This window comes from Halictus rubicundus, chromosome 3, assembly GCF_050948215.1.
Source record: "Halictus rubicundus isolate RS-2024b chromosome 3, iyHalRubi1_principal, whole genome shotgun sequence".
NCBI classification, from domain to species: Eukaryota; Metazoa; Arthropoda; class Insecta; order Hymenoptera; family Halictidae; genus Halictus; species Halictus rubicundus.
The window spans coordinates 16930252-16951943 of record NC_135151.1 but is presented as its reverse complement, the minus strand read 5'-3'; the positions used below and the strand labels follow the sequence as shown (position 1 = coordinate 16951943).

Here is a 21692-nt window from a genome sequence, read left to right as displayed (position 1 = left end):
TAATAGACATAGAATTTACGGTAAAAATGTGAAATTGCGATTTGAAACAGTAAAAAGATTAAGTAGACATGTTATTCTCGAAATACTGAAATGATTAAAGAAAGAAAGAAATTTTTAAAAGTGACTTCTATCGCTTGTAGCAGATGCATAAAATTTTTATTTTTCATAAAGACCCGCAGTCTAGTAATTAACAGTATCGGCGCCTTCGACGATCTGGTCGCCGATACGTCCCTGACCAACGTCACCGGCGGGTTGACTTGAAATTCGACGTACAGGTGGCGCTGACTCACCAATCGTGGCGCCGTGGTGGTGCTCGTTTGTTTTTACCCAGCGTGCATTGTAACCAGTGACTGGTGCTAAGATGGCCGACAACAAGGAGGAGATTTCGGAGCTCGTCGAAAAGCGAGGTATTTATTGCGGTTCTTCGATTTATTTGCCATGATTACGGTGCGGGCTCGATCTACGATGCACAGGGAGTACGTAGGTGTAGAGAAACGGCCGGTGTGATCCGTAATTGCCATAAAAATCACGCCATCTGCACGCACGGTGTCTCAGAGAGGAACGATCGCGAAATTCGTCGCGAATATACCAACGAATCAGGCCGTTTTTCCGTGTCTCTCGCAACGTTCACGGTGACCGCGGCTGGTCAGCCTGGCCCCTGTTGACAGGGACACGCCTGTCAACGCGACGTCACATCCGACCAGTGCCAAACATGCCACTTTTTGACAGGGCTACGTGAACATGCTCCGCTGCACGACACCCTTCGCACGGCGTGCGTGTAGTACGTGCGAGCGAGCGAGAATCGGACAGAGGCGAACATAGTTGAACAGCAGACAGAACCGTACACACGGTCTCCTCGGTTCTCTTCCCGTTCTCTGTGTGTCCGCCTAAGCGTTATGCTCGTTACTCATTAAGGTCATACACTGACGGCCTTGCAATTCGCATCGTCGCTCAAGTAATCCCTTGCCCGAGATTACCGTTATCTCTTACCGCGAATTTACTGCCGGCTGATTCGTCTAACACCTACACCTCCGGCCTGCCGTCTAGATATTCGTGTAGTGCCGAAACGACCGAGAGACAGCGAGAGAGATGGCGCGTGCGCGCGCATGTGCTCGCGTATGCGTTGCCCACGGATTCCCGATCGGCGGCATTCGAGCTTTGTGTTCGAGCACCACCGGGTCCCGTGGCGAACCTGCACGGGGGAGGTGCAACGTGTCTGCCGCCACTCGTCGGACGAACAAATACACCAGTTCTATCGCGATAGATCGTCGCCGGTTAAACAGAGTATCGGCTCAGTGATCGATTGCAGTGCTAGACAAATTCAAACGTTCTGACTCGACCAACTACTGTGGGATATGCTGGAGTCGAGTAATCGGTTCTAGAACCTAGGCTCCTCGGCACCATGTGATCGTTCCGCGGTACATCGAATTACATGTACCAGAGGGCAACCCGTTCTAGAACCAATTCATTATATGACACAACGATTTGGATACGTCGAAATTCGATATACTTTTTGCAGACTATACAAATTTCAGCTTCTTCAGTGAGACTGATAAAACAGATAAAAGTGGAAGCAGAGAGATCGTTATTGACATTTTTAATTATTATTTTTGGAAGTCTGTGGACCGTGGCGGAGGAGTTATTAATAGATCCTCCAACAGAAACATGGAGCAACGGCTCACCCTCAATAACGTAATCTAATCATTTCGTTTGGGATTATCGTATAAAAGATTTGGCACAGCAGAATTGTTAACAGACTTCCGGTGGATAAAGTGTTAAGGGCAGAAATGGTTTAAGTTTACTCGTAAACGGAAATTGTTCGTTCTCGCATATCCCAAGTAGTTCGGAACGTTAGAATTTCAAATATTACTATCTATTTATACTATTTAAACGGTCGTTTCTAACTTATCTTTATGGAGAATTTTCTATTATTTTCTAGCTGTTTCATGTTAAGTTGACATTTTACAAAAGAGAGTCGACGTACAATTAAGTTAAATAGTTTTTAGTGTATGTTGATAGACGATCTCCGATTATTAACATAAGGGTTAGACGCGTTGTTGGATACACTTTTCGAATAATTTTCGACAGGAGTACGCGAATTAACAGCGCGCGTGTGCGATGTTGCAAGTTTTGTTATGGTATCGGCCGGAAATGAACGTGTTTGATAACACGTGGTCACGTCTCTAGACAGTTCACACAGCGGTGTCTCGTCTTACTATGCTTGTGTGATAGGTATTGGATTTAGAGCAGTTTTTTTTGTACTAGCAGTATATCATTAGTTTTTGAGAAGGTCATACACTCCGAAGACGAAGAAAAATTGCTATTTATTCAGTCATACCTTGAAAATCTTTTATCAATTTTTTATACAGCCTGACAAAGTTGTTCTGCGATGAGTGATACCATTCTGTCATTTTTTAAATACATTTCCCCAATGTATTATTAGTATTTTACAATTGATTAATAATCGCTGATTATTTGATAGATTAGCACTTCTGCCCGTAAAGAATGCAATGTTTATAATTTTGCCAATTTTCTATACTGCCTATTACACAAATTCGATTACACCCCCTCATGAAACATCGATCATTTTCTTTTTGAGTATTGTGTGAGTACAAAAGTGCGATTTGGAACTTACACACTTTCACCGTTTAAAAACCTGTTGAATGCTGGAATAGAAACGTGATGGGTCCACGAACATTTTTTAGTTTCTATCCATGAAGAAGTTTGAAGCAACCCTGCGACAAGTACTAAACTAATTCTATGAAAAATAAAATTACTAGACTGCGGATTTTATGCGTTTATGATAATATTGGCCAGGTAAAATTCAAGAAATCCTGCTAAGATTAATAAAGAAAAAGTATTCTATTTCTTGCAATTGATGCAGATAATTTTTATTTTGCACAATGATCCGCAGTTTAGTAATGATACCCGATTCTAGTCAAATTAGTTCACTACTCCGAAAAAGAAAATACAGTCTGTCCCACAAAAGCGGTGATACATCTACAAAAACTAGTACATCATAAATAATTTCACAGAGGGTTAATATTTCCAAAGTTATCACCAGTACGCTTTTGTGGGACACACCGTGGTAAAACAATTTTCGACGAATGTCTCGATGAAATGGTTAGGGAAAGCACTTTAGGGATAGTACGTTTGCATAAACGTATCTTTCGAAAATCGATTCGAGTGCACATACGTAACTCCTTAAGCCGCTTGGGAACGGAGGTTCGCGTATGTAGATTAACAGACGACTCGTTAACTCGATCCGGCCTATTATCGTTGAACCAAAGCCATCTACTGTGGCTGACTGCGTGCAGCCGCGTGCCCATCTTCTGATTGTTGAATGGTAATGCGTTCCTTTTTTTTTTTTTTTGCCGCGGCGGCAACATATTCGATTGACGAATTATGTAGGCCGCACGTGATAATCCACGACGTAATCGGCATTCCCCGCCGATCAATCGGGATTTCTGATCGTCCCTGTCTGACCGTAATGCGATTAACTCGGTTACATGCGTCGCGAGTATTATGCGCCGCTCGTCCTGCACCACGCGTCGCGCTGCAACTATACCGCGCGTCGAACCAGTTCCCCTTTACGTCTTTATTAGAAGATTTTCTCGTGAACGGAGGGGGCATCGGTGATTTTAATAACCATGCACCAGAGAAATCTGCAACGCAACCAGGCCTACCACCCTTGCGGCAAAGCATCATCTCGCGTGAACCGAACGTTCTCCACACGTTCGTTTGGTATGCAGCGTCGTCCACATGCGACGTAAAGTTGCAAGAATGTTTCGCTGATAATACGGCAAGCATGGTAAAAGGACAGTGAAAAGTTGCTCTTTATCGTATATATCAGGGGTACCCATAAGTAATCAATTATTTGCAAAGAATTTGTTTTGCCTTCAGACCTGTACCGATCGTTGAAGAGGAAGCACGTATTCTTTTACAGTTTTCATTAAAGCGGCCTGTGTTCAAAATATTCTAGAAAGTATCATTTTTTTACAACCCTGTAATAAAATGGCTGCGTCGGTACCTTTTCATTTTCACGCGGGATTAAATGCAACGGTAACAACAAAGAAAATTTGCGATGTTTATCGAGATGTATTGAAGGTCAACAAGTGTCAACGCTGGTTCAGAAGGTTTGATGCTGGTGATTATGATCTGTCTGAATTTGATAATGACACCCTGAAATCTCTAGTGGAAGCAGATCCAAAATTAAGTATGCAAGAATTATCGAGAAGCCTTGGGTCCACATGGTCATACAAAGGCACCTACAAGAAATGGGAAAGGCATATATGCAAGGAATATGGGTACCGCATCAATTATCCGAAACCAACCAGAATATTCGTCGATCAATTTGCACTTAATTGCTATCCAGATTTCGTAGAGATCCATTTCTTAGCAGAATCGTTACCGGAGATGAAAAATGGATTCTTTATGATAACATAAAGCGTTCCAAGCAATGGCTTTCTGCCAATCAAACCGCAATATCAACCCCTAAACCTAGCTTATCACTTGGAAAGGTGTTACTGTGCATTTGGTGGGACTGTCGTGACAAAATTCACTGTGAGTTGTTGAAACCTGGAGAAATAGTTACTGCTGAGTTCTATTGTCAACCATTACAATGTCTGTATTCAGAACTATTGAAAAAGATGTAATACTGCAAATTGACAATGCCCGGCCTCATACAGCGAAACTCACTCAGGAAAAAATCAAAGAATTGCAATGGGAAGTTTTACCGCACCCCCGTACTCACCGGATATTGCTCCCTCTGATCTTTTCAGATCTCTGGAGCATTATTTAAGAAATAAAACATTCTGTAGAAGATGTAACGAAGCACCTTGAGTCATATTTTGCTTCACAAATCCTGGATTTCTATAAGAGGGGATTGAAAATTTGCAGGAAAGATAACTGTCCTCGATAATAATGGAGATTATATAATAAATTAAGAAATAATAACTTTAAAAAATTGGTTTTAGATTTCAAAATAATTGATTACTTGTGGGTCCCCCTAATAATTCCTCTTGTGAGGTCATAGAGAATCCGCGGTTTTCTAAAGGGGCATCGGGTAAACGGCTAACCGATGCATAAATAACGATTAGGTTGGTGGTACGGATCGAACAGTTTCCGCCGGGGTATGATATATAGGATATCGAGCAATCCATTTCGGCGTGAATCGCGAGTTCAGGACGCGCCCCGAGATCGCGTGACTTCAATTCTTTTTTTCTGAACGTTGTTCCGTTGATGTACGCGCTTAATCCACTCGGCTACCGCCAAGGAGTTTCCTCGTTTCAGCGATATTCTAGAAGCATCGCGATGATAGCGATCTTATGCAGACTGCCGCGGATCAATATTCCTACGCTTTCGTATTTTATTCGTGCGCCGTATGAATAAGCTCGCAGCGTCGTTGTTCTCCGACAACGACGCCTCTGAATACACGATTCTCCGGAGCTTGCATACGGCAGATCCTTTCCGCGGCCTTTCACTCGTTTGTTTATTTCCCCGATATACTTAGGCGTACGAGGTGCGCCTATGACTCCGGAATGAATCGGGATTATAGTAAGGTCGATGCTCGTTCTAGGACGCGATTTGTTCTCGCACCTGGTGATTCATGACACCTGGTGTTAAGCGTACGCGCGAGCAATCTATTATTTTAGTTGAGCGTTACCGCCGATAGTTAGGATCGAGATTATAGGTCATAAACTAAATATAGCACTACGCACTTTCATTATATTTTTTGTTACGAAACATTTTCTAATTGCTTGTGTAACGGCAATTGTTCGGTGATATAATCGATTTCGATGACCTTGAGATGTGTTGTCAAGGTTGTCATCGTTCTGAACGACTTTTCAGTTTACTAATCACATTCTTCGATCGACTAGGATTGTAATCTAGGAAAATAATGCTCTTGGCATTAATAAATTAAAGTCCTAACTGCAAGTAAATCGAAATCTAACAATGTTTGCCCTGACTCAGATCGTTTATGGCACTGCAGCTGTTACATTAGTCATTGGAGAGGCAGTGGAAATGCCGAAATAACTTTACTTGAGTCATCGTCCCCTTCAGCGTAAACGTAAGGTTGCCACATGCATGCGAAACAGTTGAAATCACAGAGCATAAGACAGAAACAACATTGACCATTGTATTTATATTAAAATCTTTATTTTCTTTATTCATCGAAGAAGACGAATGAATTTATCCTTCGTATTCATCTTTACCCTAAAACCAGTTTTCGTTTTCTTACAGAGTTACCGGAAAATTGTTCACTTTAATCCTGTAAGAATGTTCCTAATAGTTTGGTATTCTACAAAGGTATTCGGTTCTGCAGTTAGGTGTATTACGGGCAATTTTGTGCTGCGTTACAATATAAGAAAGTTCATAACAAAGTTCTTAAGTAATCTTATAAAAAGACCCGGCAACTATAATTGCCTGTTAGCTGAAATTTAGCTACCTATTAAGGGTTCGCTGAAGTAAAATTGAAAATAAATAAAAAAAAAAAAAAAGAAAAGAGAAATATTCATATTTTCTTTCCTGTCTTTCTCCTCAATTTTCTTTTATCTATACACGACATACACGTTAACAATCGACAATGAAATTCTTCTAATATCTTTCCAGTTCAATATTTGATTCTTCCAGTTTTGTCGTAAATGCATAAAATCCGCGGTCTAGTCCGAAGATAATTAACGTTTTTCTGGACACACCGAGTAATTGACAGTGTTCGATTAGTAAGCGTTTCACGATCACAGATCCCGCCGGCGTTAGACATGCTCCGACGAATTTTAACGGAAGGAAGTCGGCCATTTATGTCCGGTAGTGAGTCCACGTGCCTTCGGTTTTTAAACGTCGGCCGTGCCGGCTTGCCGCAAGTTCATTTCGAAAATCTGTCGGTCGAACAGTTCGTAGAAACTGCGCGCAGCCCGTAGACTGTCCACGTTAGCCTAGTCCGAAATTAAGGTCGCTGGGTTTGTGAGTCAATGGTGCTCTCAATTTTATCAACTGGCTTGTTGTTAACCACCGTGCAAATTATCCTTTTCCGGTCTATCGTATACCACCATAAACCATCCTGTCGACTTTCACCTTCGAATCGCGAGCAGCAATTTTAGTTCGTAGACGGTACAGGAAATTTCAGAACCGAACGCCCCAAGGACGCGACATTTCCATTATCTCTTACGACGAACCGACGTCCCACGAGACTCTCCGCTCGCGTTATCTTCGAGCTCGATAATGAGACGGACGACACTCCAGCTATGTAATTGATCTCTCAGGGATGGACTGGGAATCTTTACGCACAGAAATTTTCTGCATCTATTTCAAGGGATTGGAAGTAAATTCTTGGGGATTTCTTTTTTTTAGTACCGTCAGCGATCTTAGTTTATTCGGATCGATTTCCCATATGGAATTAATAATGGAAGCGATAATTAGCGGGAATGTGATAAATGTGGGTAGCAAATGAAAGAAACGTGGTTCCAAAGGTACTGCTTATAAGCTTTCTATTGTAAAAGAATTTTTCCGAATTTACATCGACACTATTTCTACTACGGTTTTATGTGCAGTGATTTCTCTATATATGTCGCCAAGGCCTGGATGATAAACGTCGCGGGATTATCCCCACTGCCGCGGAGTATACCTCCCATGAGGCCTCGGGCGCCGGGAAGTGTAAACATAACACTGCGTCGACACACGAAGCTGGCAAGACCCATGTTGATGACATATATCGAGAACTGACATACATCGAGAATTCTAATGGAATCGACAGTACTGCAAAACGATGCAAGATGGTAGGATGCAGCTCGGGATACCACTGTGCTTATTCTTTCTATGAAAGTACGAGATCCGCAGTCTATTTGGGAAAGTAGAGGGCCATAAATACCGGCGACCTATATCGCGATCATTAGTTTCTCTGTAAAACGAAGTAGAGATGATTGCGTTTCATTAACATCTCTGAAATCCGTTAATTATTGCGTGTACGTTACGAGCACACCGCGCGGCCGTGTATTACAATGTAAACGTGACTTAGCCCGCGCCGGTGCGGCGTCTGTAAACGAGCCGGTAATAGATATTCCTTGCCGATCTGCTCTATTTGCCCCCGTATCTGTGCGCTCCGTACGTGCCCGGCAAACAGCAAAAAACATCGTGCCGAATGCCGTCAGTATTTTCTATTAATATTTGACAGCGAGATCCCGTTGAAACGTGGAACTACGTCGATACGCCCGTGACGCGGCAAAAATCGCGCGCGTTTTCACCGCGGATCGAGGCAGGATCTACGGAACGGTTTCAACAGATGACGAGTACGCCTCTAAGTAGGTTGCATTTATTTATTCCCGATGGTGCAGAACCGCCAGCCTGATAACGGTACACACATCATTGTTTCGGAGCGTCTAGAAAACGGACGACCTCGTCGGTCACACGTATTCAGGCGGAATTTTTCTCGGCAATGCGACATTAGTTGCGTTATAAAGAATCGAAAGACAGATGAAAATTCCGTTTATTTACGACCGATAAACGAAGTTATTCGTCCGGTTATCGGAGGGTCTAGATAAATGAGGCTAGAAGCTCGGTTGTACTCTCGTTTGGTGCTAACGAACCTCTAATTTGTGTACACCGAGTGTTGCGCGCACTCACCTATTACTTGTGCAATCACGGCAGTTAAAAGTTGAGCCTCCGGAGTTCTTAGGGTCGGAAGCTTCCTGTTTGCAAGAAGTTTACGGCGGTGTTATCGCTGCGCCGATGGCGTGCCGTCGGTAAGAAACGTTTATAGATCGATTCCAGACGAAATGGATCTCCCAATAGCATTGATTAAGGAAACTAAATGGCGATAAGCAGAGGAAACGGTATCAGTGCGAAACAAATGGCCCGCGATAATCGCAGAAATAAACACATCGAATCCAGGATACAAGGAACGATAAAATTTCTGTCTAATGCGCGTCAATGAGACTTTCAAAACGTTCCCGCCCAGTTCTAGAAAGTGCGTTGCGCGGAAAATGCATTGCAACCAAAATGATTACGTTCCAAATTAATTTGATAAGATACACCAGCGAACCGCGGGTATTTTTCGCAGTTACACCAACTCGTAACTTTTAGACCGCAATAACATAAACTTTCTACGTGTTTTATTATCATTACTAGACCGCGGATCTTTGCGCAGATTACAAATCCTTTCCAGCTGATGCTGAATAGAAATTTCTTCCTTTATGATTTTAATAAGCTGAACCTAATGTATTGATATTCTTTTAATCTGTCTACTACTTTCAATTGCGCTTACTCGATTTTTTCATGAATGCATCAAGTCCCACTGTATAAATTAAGCGTCTGAACCAATGTCTCTGTTTGCCAATTAGTTTCTCAATGCCGAAGGAGTTGGTTGGACACCGATTATGTGAACGAAGAGCAATCGGAGGAGTCCTCGATAGGTCACCTCTGTCGGCTTCCACGTTCGTCGGGTTCGCGTCGGTGATGTCGTAAACAGGAAACGATGCAGGACGTTTTAAATTGGCCGGCATTTATGCGACAGCAAATCGGCACTAGCTCTAGCCCTAACTCGTCGTTAAACGAATGGCTTCGTTCTATCGATAAGCAGTCCTCGGACCTGCAACGGTGGTTCCACATGCATTGTTCAGCACAAGTGAATCGATACTGTACGCCCGATTCTTTCGAAGGAATTATTCGATGTGTGCACATTGTACTGTACACTTTATGATACTATATTCGAGCCGCGCCAAAGGGAAAAAGTTCAGTTTCCTGATCTATAGCTCCGTAGACTAGCCCAGACGATAAAAGACAACGCTTTATTATTATTCGATGACTTAATTCCAGAGGACACCAGTCTGAAGATCGTGTTTATAATTGACGGGGATTCTAAGGGCAAAGATATACACATACGTGGAACTTTATTCGTGATGATACGGAGCTCCGGTGAATCATTACTTACTAATTTCGTTGCGATCAATCGAAGATCAAGGTCAATCTTCTTTGCATATGCTGCTAGTATAACCGGTCATCACTTAACTGTGATGCACTGCTATTACGGAGGTAACTAATGCAACCAATAACCAATGACAAATTCAGATATATTGTGGAGTTAAGATTTTGAAGAATATTAGGGGGACTTTCTAGTAAATTCAAGTTTTTATTTCTTAATTTATTATATAATCTCCATCATTATCAAGGACAACAAATTTGCAATCCCCCTCTTATAGAAATCCAGGATTTGTGAAGGAAAATATGACTCAAGGTGCCTCCTTACATCTTCTACAGAAGTGAATGTTTTATTTCTTAAATAATGCTCCAGAGATCTGAAGAGATGATAGTCAGAGGGAGCAGAGGGGTACTTGTTGACCTTCGATACATCTCCATAAACATCGCAAAATTTCTTTGTTGTTACCGTTGCATTAAATTCCACACGAAAATGAAAAAGTGTGCAATGACGAATATGATCCTCGGAAGGTACGGACGCTGCCATTTTATTACAGGGTTGTAAAAAAATATACTTTCTGGAATATTTTCTCCTACGATGATAAAGTAGAATCATAAGGAATTCGACAAAGAAATTTCTTTGCCATACGAAAAACGGACCAATGAGAAATCTAAGCGCGCATAAGTACTATTTGAATCGCGCGAGGCAAGAGCCATGGCAGAATTAATTGTCTTCAGATGATGGTTTAACAAGAGCAATCCTAATTCAGCTTCGCAGCCGGTCTTCTCATGAGGAACCTCGATCGGAATCAGAGCCTCGTTCCTAGCTTCTTTCTGCGAGGTGACCACTAATTATGGCCGCAACGCTGCACCATGTAATACGTACTAATTATTTTAACACCGTTACGTAATCATTGGCCGGCCACGTTTTCGATCATCACCGTTTCCTGCCATACATTCGCGGAAGGATCTTCCACCGTGGCGAAGGAAAAAAAGAACACTGCGAAACTCGATTCAAAGATACCGATTAAAGGCTCGCCCATAAATTACCGAACGGCACTGCGAATATCCGAGCCCGTTCGCAAATCATTGCGACTTGTTACACACCTGCCTTTGCGGCGTGATGACCTTTACCCGGAGACGCGAGTCTTGTTCTTTTATTATATGTGTGTTGGTAGAAAGTGATTGCATATTGTATACTACACTTTGAGAAATTCATTCGAGACACCTCGTAAGAAATTCATTTCAATACGAGGGAAACCTATTTTACACGAAAACACTTTTCGTTACAGTGCCACGGTAAAAATATTGCTATTTAAAAATAATTCTAAAAAAGAATGCTCAATTTGAGAAAATCGATACCGAAAATCGGAACCGAGATCCATTTATTTTGTTGTATTGAGAGTTCAGTGTTCGAAAATACGGCACTTGTTATTTTATTCTGTAAGTAAAAATTGCCAAAACTGGTAACTCAAATGGGGCCGATTCTGCTGTATATTAGTAAATACAAACAGTTATTCAAATATTTAAGCTATCTTCATAGCATTCGAATTACCAGGCTGGTAAAAATGATCCTTCTAGATTGTTTTAACTATTATGATTTAATCCTTTGCACTCGAGTGGTGACTCTGAAGCACCACTAGAAATTACTGTGGCATTATTTCAAAGAAATTACAAAAAATTTTACGAAATATTTGTTACATTACAAAATTTGTATTCAATAGATTACTAAACATTCAAATATTATATGTGGAAATCGGATCAGTTTCGTATGAATAAAATGAAAATATTCTAAGACGGAAGAAAAATTTAGTTTTAGAATGAACATAGCGCCGAGTGCAAAGGGTTAATAGGAAAGGGCGCAAGCAGCATCCACCGGGAGGAATTTTAGCTTTCTATTTTCGGTTTGATTAATTAAATTACTTTGATTTTATGGGTTCTTTTTTTAGAGTCAACCTGCCAAAGGCATAATGATCTTGTAACTTAATGGGAAGAAAGTAGAAATTGCAGTGGATTGTGATTGATCTATGTAAATGATGAAGCTTGGGAACGCTGACCGATCATTTAATTTCCCACCAAGCAGCTACAAGCCGGGTTAATAATCCGCGGCGCAACATTCGCGGAGTAGCGGCTCGTTCCATTCCTTTCTTTTGGTTTCCTCGTGAGTTTCTATCTCCCGTCCGACTCGTACGATAGAGTCTTCTCTTCGGATGCCTCTCGAACGATTGCGTCCGTCTCGGCTCGACGATTCCACTCGAATCCTCGTTGGAATGTCGTCAGACCCCCGTCTGGGATATTTAATATTTCGATTTCAATGTCAACGCGGAGAAAGAAAGCAAACAAACCCGATCTGTTTACGTTTTGTGACTGCGAACAGTCTGCCATTTTGCGGGCAACCTGTTGCCAGCTGTTGACAAGCAGAATAGTCACCGTATTATCCGAACAGCATCTATAAAATATTCGAAAGAACCTGACTTCATTGAATTTGTACTCTCCGCGAAGATTGACAGTTTACGTTAAACATTTTATCGATTCGAACACTTCTAACGTGTTAACGTACACATTGCTCGCAGGTTAGTATCCGACACGATGAGTCAAGAATGTGCTTACGCTGTAAGCCATAGTGAGAATTCATCGCCTGGAAGGCCGCTCAATGTTGACTCTTTCAATTTGATCAATTTCTGGGATACAAGTGAAAGACGAAACGACTTTGGAATGTCCTTGTGAATCGTAAGAACGTCTTTTCTACTGGCACCGTAGCCTAATTGGAGAGGGGCACGGTGTCGCCAGATCGAGACTTGTGCCCCCACTCTAACTTCCCCTTCTACCGCGCTATTCCGCCGCGGGCCCGATCACGTGACGCGTTTCGTCTCTGTCGTGCTTATTCCAGTACTGGAAGAGAGGGGGTAACTTTTTCCCCTCGATTCGTGCTCCCTCCCCTCATCTGGCGACACTGGAGGGACAGGTGACGTTCTCGCCCCTCTAGCATGCGTTTCCAGTTAGCAGTCATGCGAGATTGATCTCGGGGCACGTGATACACGTTGGCACGTTAGTGGCAATATTTGTTGCATCAACGTTCACCACACTATTCCTTACACCTCTCCTACGATCAGTACTGTAACGCAGATTGACACTAGAGAAATCACCCTGTGATTCTTAATAAAAAAAAAATCATATCAGTTTACTTTATCAACGTCACTTCTATAAATGTTGCGCGTACCGCCTAAATGTGATTTAATGATTATTCTCAGTAGCCTACACCGAGTTAAACTCTCGACTTTAGACATTAGCGCGAGAGAATTAAAAGAGAGTATATATCTGAATATTCAAGATGAGTCATGCATATTTATAACAGACATAAAGTTCACGAACCTAAGTGACTCTTCTTACTGTATTACCACGGCACTTTCTTTGCTACGTAATAAAACGAATAATTAGCACCGCAGGTATTGTGAAGTCCAACGAAAGAGACATTTGAATCACTCGATGGGTAATTAACTGGTAAATTCTAAAAAAAGAGCGTTCCATTGTTCCTGGTTTCCCAGAAATGCTCTATGGTAGCAAGCCTTCGCACGAACATCCGCGCCATTCATCAAACTAGTCAACCGCTAAATTATTCATTCCCGAGTTCAATAGCAACAAAGCATCGCTTACGCAATCGCGTCTATCGCGATTCTCTGTCATAATTCTCGCAAAATTTCCGATGCTCCCGGACAACGCATTCAATGGTTGTTCTCAAGGAATCGCGCGACTCATCTATTTACATTAGCGGGTAGATAAGATAGCGATCGAAGAGGGTAGCATGATCGCGTAGATTCGATGGAAAGCTGAAAAGAATGGCCAGACCGTTGCGGGAACGGAGCCGGCGTCGGTTGTCTCTACGTGCAATTTATTAGGACTTAAATTGGCGCATGCGTCACAGCTTGTACGTGACTAACCGGAACTTTCCTTCCACGGTAACGCACGTGGATCATGCGGTATGCGATGGACGCGATCTCTCGCGAGGGTCCTCGTTCGACTAGAAATCATCCGAGGAAAGTCTGTCCGTCGCGAGAAACCAATCTTCGCGTTTTCGCGCGTCTCGTCGTCGACCATAAACGCGTCGCGAGAAGCTCTGCCAGTTTCTATAACGTCGATCCATTCTGATCAACGTTTTGTTCCGGAGAACAAAACGGGGCCCCGCTGTGAAAGTTGGTCACACTCGTAACTCTTCCGATGCTTCTTAGTTCTGCCTGCTGGTCGATCAATGGTCCATTCGTCTTCTGGTCAAAAGTCTGCGATGTCCCTGGGAAACGAACTTATGGCTGTGGATCTGCGTGCAGAATTAAACACTTTCTACGCTCGTTGCAAGAAACGGGAACCACCTATGAATTTCTCTCTTCTTTTCAGAATTTTAGTAGGTCGCCAGCAGCGTGTCGATTCTCTTCAATTTTCTTCATCTTTCTACTATTTCTACTGTTTAAATTGCGGATTTTATGCATTTGCGACAAAAAGAAACAGGTGAAATAAGAAGACGGAAGAAATACCAATTGTTCAGACTACTAATACATTATTTACAGAGAATAAAGATCAATGTTTACTTTAATACTGTTGCACGCAAGGCGTACAGTGAATTCTCGATATATGTCAACAACGCGAGTCTTGCCAGCGTCCTGGAGACATACCTGAGCCATCTTATGTTTACACTTCTTGCGGCCCCTCACGGGGTACCCCGCGGTAGTGGGGATAATACCACGACGTTTATCACCCAGGCCTTGGCGACATATATGGAGAAATCACTGTAGTTGGTGTTCGATTCAACGCAATATTGAGTCACCCGACCTTAGGGCGATACGTTTATTTGATTCAAGGTTTGCCAGAGCAGGATATACAGTTTTACAACACCAAACTCGATCAGCATCGAAGGTTATTCCGCTTTCTCGATCAAGTTTTACGGAAGTAGTAGAGATCGTGGATAAAATCGCAAAAATGTGGAGAATCAATGTGTTCTCGAAATTCAAAGTATCGCTGAAATTGGAATTGGTCCGTTTGAACCCCGGCTGCTTACTATACGATATTTGTCACCAGAAACCGTGACCCGTTCTTGTTATAAGTTGTTTGGCCTAGGACAGGTGTATTTTTAGGAACAAGAATATCTTGGAGCACCTCGACCAGAGTACTTGTTCGCTAGAAATAAACAAAAGCCATCGACATTTGTAATTGGCATCGGTCGCAGGCAAAGTTTATTGGCCTTTACGTGGTTGCGTTGACGCGGACAACTTGTTTTCATAGGCGGCGAACAAAGAATGAGGAAGACCAAGCTGGCATTGTTTCACACATTATCAGATATACATCTATCGGCTAAATTTCTCGAAGAGCATACTAAGCAAGTCGGCGCTGGATTCTTTTCTAGCACTCGTTATTTCTCGTTATGTAACTTCATGGCGCTGCAGAATCCGATAGAAACAAGCAATATAGATTCGAATCATTGGGTTCTAAGTGCAATTAAATTGTCCAATCGGAAAAAATGATCAAATTCGAATTACCAAGCTGTTTTTCCAGAAGCATTCAACAAAGTTCGGGCATAGTTCGCCAGTGAAACGAGGCGCGTTACGTAAGTTATATTTAGGGAAAGCTGAATAAGAGTGGTAAATTGAACGGAGCTAGTCCACGAACTCGAGGCACGCGATAATTATAGTCAACTCAGCGCGGGTAGCACGAGTCGTTGGTATCGCGTTCGGAATTATGTATCCGGAATTTCTGGCGACCTTTGCCGAAACAACGATTTCCCCTCTGAACTGTGCCGATCAATTTAACCGACCAAATAGCCGCAATTATCCGTTTAGTTTCACGACACCGAGAACAATATCCTGATGGGCGGCGCGAATCCGTGTGCAGGTGTTGCGTTTCAGAAATAGGTACACCGCGAGTCTCGTCAACTTTTACGCACTTCCTGCGCCCGTTCTTGACGCGTCGTTTGACTCAGTCGTTGGCACGTCGCCTGGCAATGTCGTCACACTATAGTTCGAGGCCCGGACTCAAAAAAGATTGCTCCTCTAGCCTCCAACGGAACGCAACCTTCGTACCTTTTAGCATACCTTTCGCTCCCCGACAATGTTCCGCGCGCGGACACAAATATGTCCATCCAGGTTCGCTCGCTTTCGTAAATTACCTAACTCCATCAACTTTTTTTCTCGAAAGCCTGCGAGCACATAACCGCCCACCGAAAATCGACAGTCACCGTTCGTGCTCGCGAATAAAAAATACGGCTGCCTAAAAGTCGCCACGGTTGATTGATTCGCTCGACACGAACGCGCGCAGTCCCCGTAAAAACCGCGTGCTTCGGTCTATGGGAGAAGTAAAAAAAAAAAAATATATCGAACGGTCCGTCGCCGTAAAAATTCAATTTCACCCACCTTCGGGCGAATATGTGCTCGTAAGAGGGGAAAGATACTTGTGCTGGGCGGTGAAAGCACGTATCTCGAGGGTGGAAATCTCTGCAGAAAGCTTCCGGCGAGTGGGATGCTCGTGGAAGCTCGATGTCGTTAACTTTTAATATTTTACAGCGAAAACACTCCTTCAGCAGTAAACCTGCCTCGGTCGAACGACCGGTTTCTTATTTTACAATTACTGAACTTATGGTTTCATGGGAAGTACACTTCAATCAAAATCGCGCAGGATCGGAATAAGTTCGATCTCACCATTTTTAACCCTTACCACTCGAATGGCGACTGTAAGGCGCCACTAAAAATTACTGTATCGTTACTCCAAATCTTTTTTACATTATTAACTTTGTTTGTATTTAACAAATTACTAAACACTTTAGCATTGTACAAGTAAATTGCACCATTTTCGTATGTATAACATGAAAAAAAATATATATATAGAAGGGAAATATTCTAGGTCGGAAGAAATGTTTCGTTTTGGAGTTAAAATAGCTTCGAGTGCAAAGGGTTAATACTAGGTAGGTTCAGTGTTAGTACGTTGACTATTGTTCCAAAAAATCCATAAAGTCAAGTCGTACGTAATCTTCTCGACGAAATTAAAATGTGCCACTGCGGATTTTTAAGCAAAATAAAGGTTACGTAATTATTCAATGTAAAAAGTGTTAAACAGAGATCATAAGTGATCAGTAGACTGCGGATTTTATGCATTTATAAGTAAGCACAACTTAAAAAAAATAGTGTAGAAATCAGTAAGTCATGTCTATTGCCAATTGGCATGATGTCTGAAGAGGCTCAAGAAGCTCGCAACAATTTTCTCTGTAATTTTGACCAATTGCAATTTTAGTCAAACATTTTTCTCACGTTATGTAGTATTGATCCAATTGTTCTAACTTCTCAAAAAAATTCAAGTGGTATAGTCCAATATTGACAAAGTTATGCAATTTTTAAGAGCGTACGAATACTTATGGGTCTGACTGTAGAAGGAAAATATTCTAGGTCGGAAGAAATGTTTCGTTTCAGAGTAGAAGTATCTTGGAGTGCAAAGACATATAAATGCTTATAGATGCTCTTGAAAATATACCTTTTGAAGAAAAAAATGTAATTTTCATGCATCACAGAGACCTTAAGCACACTGCTAAAAGTGTAAAAAATTGGCTCAGTACTAAAAAATTTTCTGTTCTGGATTGGCCTGTACAGAGCCCCGACCTCAACCCCATAGAGAATCTATGGGGTTTACTAAAAAAACGGCTTCGGGATTCATATGACTCCCAACCAACTTCAATCACAGATTTGTGACAGAATTCAAGCACAGTGGGGACAAATATCTCCGGATTATTGTAAAAATTTAGTAGAAAGTATGCCAAAGCGAATTAGTGCAGTTTTACAAGCAAAAGGGCTGCGGACGAAATATTAAAAATAAATAATATATTAAACATGGCCAAGTATTGAACGTGGTGTAAAACCGAGTCAATCTATATTTTTGTCATTGCTAAACGAGGAGACATTGATTATTGAAAAAAATGTCTTCGGTTACTTCTAACTATGATAAAAATAATTATAATGTTTATTTTTTGTTATTCTTCTATATTCCTAGCAATAAATAATAATTCACACAAAAGTTGTGGTTATTGGTTCAGTTATGCTCTTTACTGTATGCATTTTGTCCACCTACTTCGGGATTCTGGACCACCGTGCGGCGCACAGTGGGCAATTTGGACAAAATCGGATTCAAAATCAAAGAACTTTCCATAGAAATGAGGTAGAGCGATGAAATTTTTTTTAAATTAAAGCCGAAACTGTGTAGAATATGGGAAAAATAGGGAGATTATGGTACGAACGTTTTTTAACATTGAGAAAATTCGTTAAACTTGCACAATCTGAAGAAAATTATGGTTTTTCCAATACCACGCGCAGAAAACATTTTTTTTAACATGCTATACATCATTTCCCATAGACTTTTTCACGCTGATTTCAAATCTGGTCTGAAAATTTGTCTACGACCTCAGGATTTTGCAAAAAATAGATTTTTGTGACAAAATCTAATGAAGTCATTTTTTCGTTGAAATGATTGGATGGTAATAATCTCTCTATTTTTCCCATATCTTACAAAGGTTCAGCTTTCATTAAAAAAAAATTTCATCGCTCTACCTCATTCCTATCGAAAGTTCTTTGATTTTGAATCCGATTTTGTCGAAATTGCCCACTGTGCGGCGGCGAGGGCGTAGAATGCACCGGGAAGGTAAAGGGGTAGAGGAGAAGGAGGGGGTAGAGCGCGGTGCATCGACTCGTTGGGGGAAGGGGGTTGATTCATCGCGGAGGCCGCACTCGGCTTCACGCAGTCGTAGAACGAATCTCGTTCATCGCGATCCTGGACGAGCGGGACGAGCCAGTTACGCGTCTTCCACGCGAAAGTCAAGGACGCGGCTCGACGGAATTCCGGCTGCCGCATTCCCGGCACACGCGAGACACAACGAACGCGAGAAAGTCGTCTGGTAGGGCGAGCGCGTATTCGATACGGTTTTTTTAGTGCACCGACACCGGCCGCCTCTGGGAAGAGGAGAGACATTTCTTGCCGTGCCCCGCTGGCAAATTCTGTCGCGAATTTTTCCGACGTTCGAGGTCGACGATCCCTCGGGTCCAAGGTTACCTCGTGACGTCCTCTTAACGTCACCGCACTTCGAAATCGTTCTCGACAGTGTCCGGGGTTTTAACACTTTCGGTGCCGCATACTAGAAATGGGAATTACTCCTTCAGATTTACAAATGTTAGGGTGACAAGTTCGGTCGCATGTATCTTTTAATAACAAGGCATATTTACCTTGTTTAACCGAAAGGAAAAGGTCTTAAATTGGTACATGTATCGTTGATTAATTAGCAACGATTATATACAGAATTATAGCAACGTTCCTATTGAGAAATGCGAACGAATTTTACTCGACCTAATCAGTTCTGATGTTATTGAGTGTAGAGAATTTGAACAAAGTCTGCAAAAGTGTAAGGTTAAGGCAGCACTTTCAGTGTCGCACATCTTAACTTTTGCTTGGTTAAATAAATTACTTTTATTTTGTGGAATTTTCGAGGCTGGCGCTGAAAGTGTTAAACAATTTTTGATTTTTCGAAGCAAAGGAAAACGAAACGAAATATTTTCGCATCGCTGTCCCGAGCATTGAAATGGCACCGTTTGTCCGTTCCAAATTATGGTAACTCTAGGGACAACGAAGAAAGCGAACGTTCGGTGTCGCGTATTGTTTCAAACGCGGTAGCCTCCATGACAATCTGTGTGCCTACACGCGTTATTCCAAATGGATGATTCACCGTGCACATTAGAACCGTCCAACTTTCATATTCGAACCGCGTCGGTTACCTTTTTCGGTCACCGGTTGCTTCTCACCGGATTTTTCGTCTCCTCTTCCCTCGCGGCCTGACCGATCCACTTTATACTCATTTCATCCGATGTTTGGTGTGAAACAGTTTGTCGCGGCTGGATCGTGAGTGCTCAGAATGGTCGTCGCAATGCTCGCCGACTACGGTCAGCCCGATTTAGGTATGTGATGACACAGTTTAGCATTCTCGGCTCGCGCGGTTGCTACCGTTTGCTCTCGATTGTGTGATTATCATTTAATTAGAATCTACCGGGCTCCATTCACGGTGCATCGAAGACCGTTCAACCGTTGCCGAGAGCGACGACGAGAAAATCCATTGGAAACGTGCAACAACTTTTCCATTTAACTGCGGGACCACCGAGCCCTAAACTAGACTGACGTATAATAATAACAACAGGATTCGAATAAAGAAGCATGCGAAAAAATTGCTCAAGAAAATATTTCTATAACTTGACGAATTGTAAAATAAAAGGATCTGTGAATCCGTCATTTTGACGGGCTCGGTGGTTATAGCGTTACGTTCTCCCCATTTCCAAGAAAATCAGATTTCTTGAAGCCCCCATTTTCGAGAAAATTTGAACTCCTACTACGTTCAACAATCTCCCGACAGTGGGCAGTAATGAATGAGTAAAAATGAGTAAAAGTTCGTCAGAAAATTGTTTTGTTCCCGGTGAAACGACGCAAACTCGTATTCTGCAGTTGTTAATTGTTTCCGCGTGAAGAATAATCCATGGTAATTTCCGTTACCTGTAGCCAGTCAGAAGTTAACCAGTTTCACGTGTACTCTATAAATATTCAAAGGTAATTTTCCTCGCGAGCGAGCGAGCGAGGTTCCGAAACAGTTTTATTCTACATTTCCGACTGAAACTAGTCCGGCTGCACGCGGCTCGAGTTCGCCAGAGACGGCAGAAATGTGCAACGTGATGCAACAGGGTTTGACTAACAGAACAAAAATACAGTCTGATTAACGTAACGAGGGGAGTAAACACAAGCATCGTGTCTCGTGTTCGGAGAACGTCATTGCAGAGCTGGCGAGCTGCAATATCGATCGTTCACGGTTCTATGGAACTTCCCTATCCTCCGCGGAACGCGTGCATTCTTTTCCCGTCCATGAAAATTGCCGGGTATAACGCGAACTTCGCAAAGGCCGAATCGCACGTGACCACGGCAAAAGGATCGATTGCTCCATGGAAATTTTGTCACGTGGCACAGCGAGATCGATCCTGGCGAATCTAGAGGGATAAAACTTCGAGGAAATGTTGATGTTAACAGTTAACACCGGCGGACTAGTGGCAGGGAAAAGTCGATAGCACGCATACCGACATTTGTCTAATCTCGTGGAACGAAATTTTTGCTCGTTGCTGTTTCTGTTAACTTGCAATTCGTAAGAGAAACAAGTACGCGAAACACGAAACAACAACAATATTTCTTTTTATTCCAGCACTATCCACCTCCATTGAGGTTATTTTGCATAACGACAACAGTTATTCTCAACGTATTGATATCATTTTTCTTTTTTATTCTACTGTTGTAACCTCCGATAAGAGGTTATTCTGTATTGATATCGTTAAGAGACGATTTTTATTTTACACGAAGATCCGCAGGCTAGTTACTAAACTAAATTAATTATTAAATTAGACATACCCTTCTCCTATATATAATCTGTTATTCCCGATGGTTGACGTTTCTCTGAAAGATTTTTATAAATTGTCCGGAGCTAAGGTATTCGAGCAATTCTTTCTTAAGTGATTGTCCAACCAATTATCGAACCACGTTACGGTAAAATTGTGTTAATTTCTTTAATTTTCGAACCACGTTGGAGGGAAACTGTGTTACAAAGTCACCGTACACGGAGAACACCTGTGATGGTATTTGCATTGTACTGTGCGTCGACCGTAGAATGCGCCGCTGAGGCAAAGCGGTTGGCAATTTAACAACAAGCTGAATAGGCTGATTTATGCGGGAATCGCATTGGC

The 21692-nt window shown here is 42.2% G+C and overlaps 1 protein-coding gene across 8 annotated transcripts in view; it reads left to right on the top strand.

Moving 5' to 3' along the window:
• Nucleotides 1–297: 297 nt before the first annotated feature.
• Nucleotides 298–21692, top strand: part of LOC143352873 (uncharacterized) — a 383132-nt gene continuing 361737 nt past the window's right edge. For 2 of the 8 annotated variants that reach the window (XM_076785844.1, XM_076785840.1), the window contains exons 1-2: nt 18680–18826; nt 19805–19877. In XM_076785844.1, coding sequence (XP_076641959.1) covers nt 19835–19877 — 43 coding nt within the window. In that variant the 5' untranslated portion in view covers nt 18680–18826; nt 19805–19834. Of the gene's footprint in view, nt 408–18678; nt 18827–19804; nt 19878–21692 lie in introns of those variants that run through there. The other 6 variants (XM_076785843.1, XM_076785839.1, XM_076785836.1 and 3 more) reach the window with 5 other exon arrangements.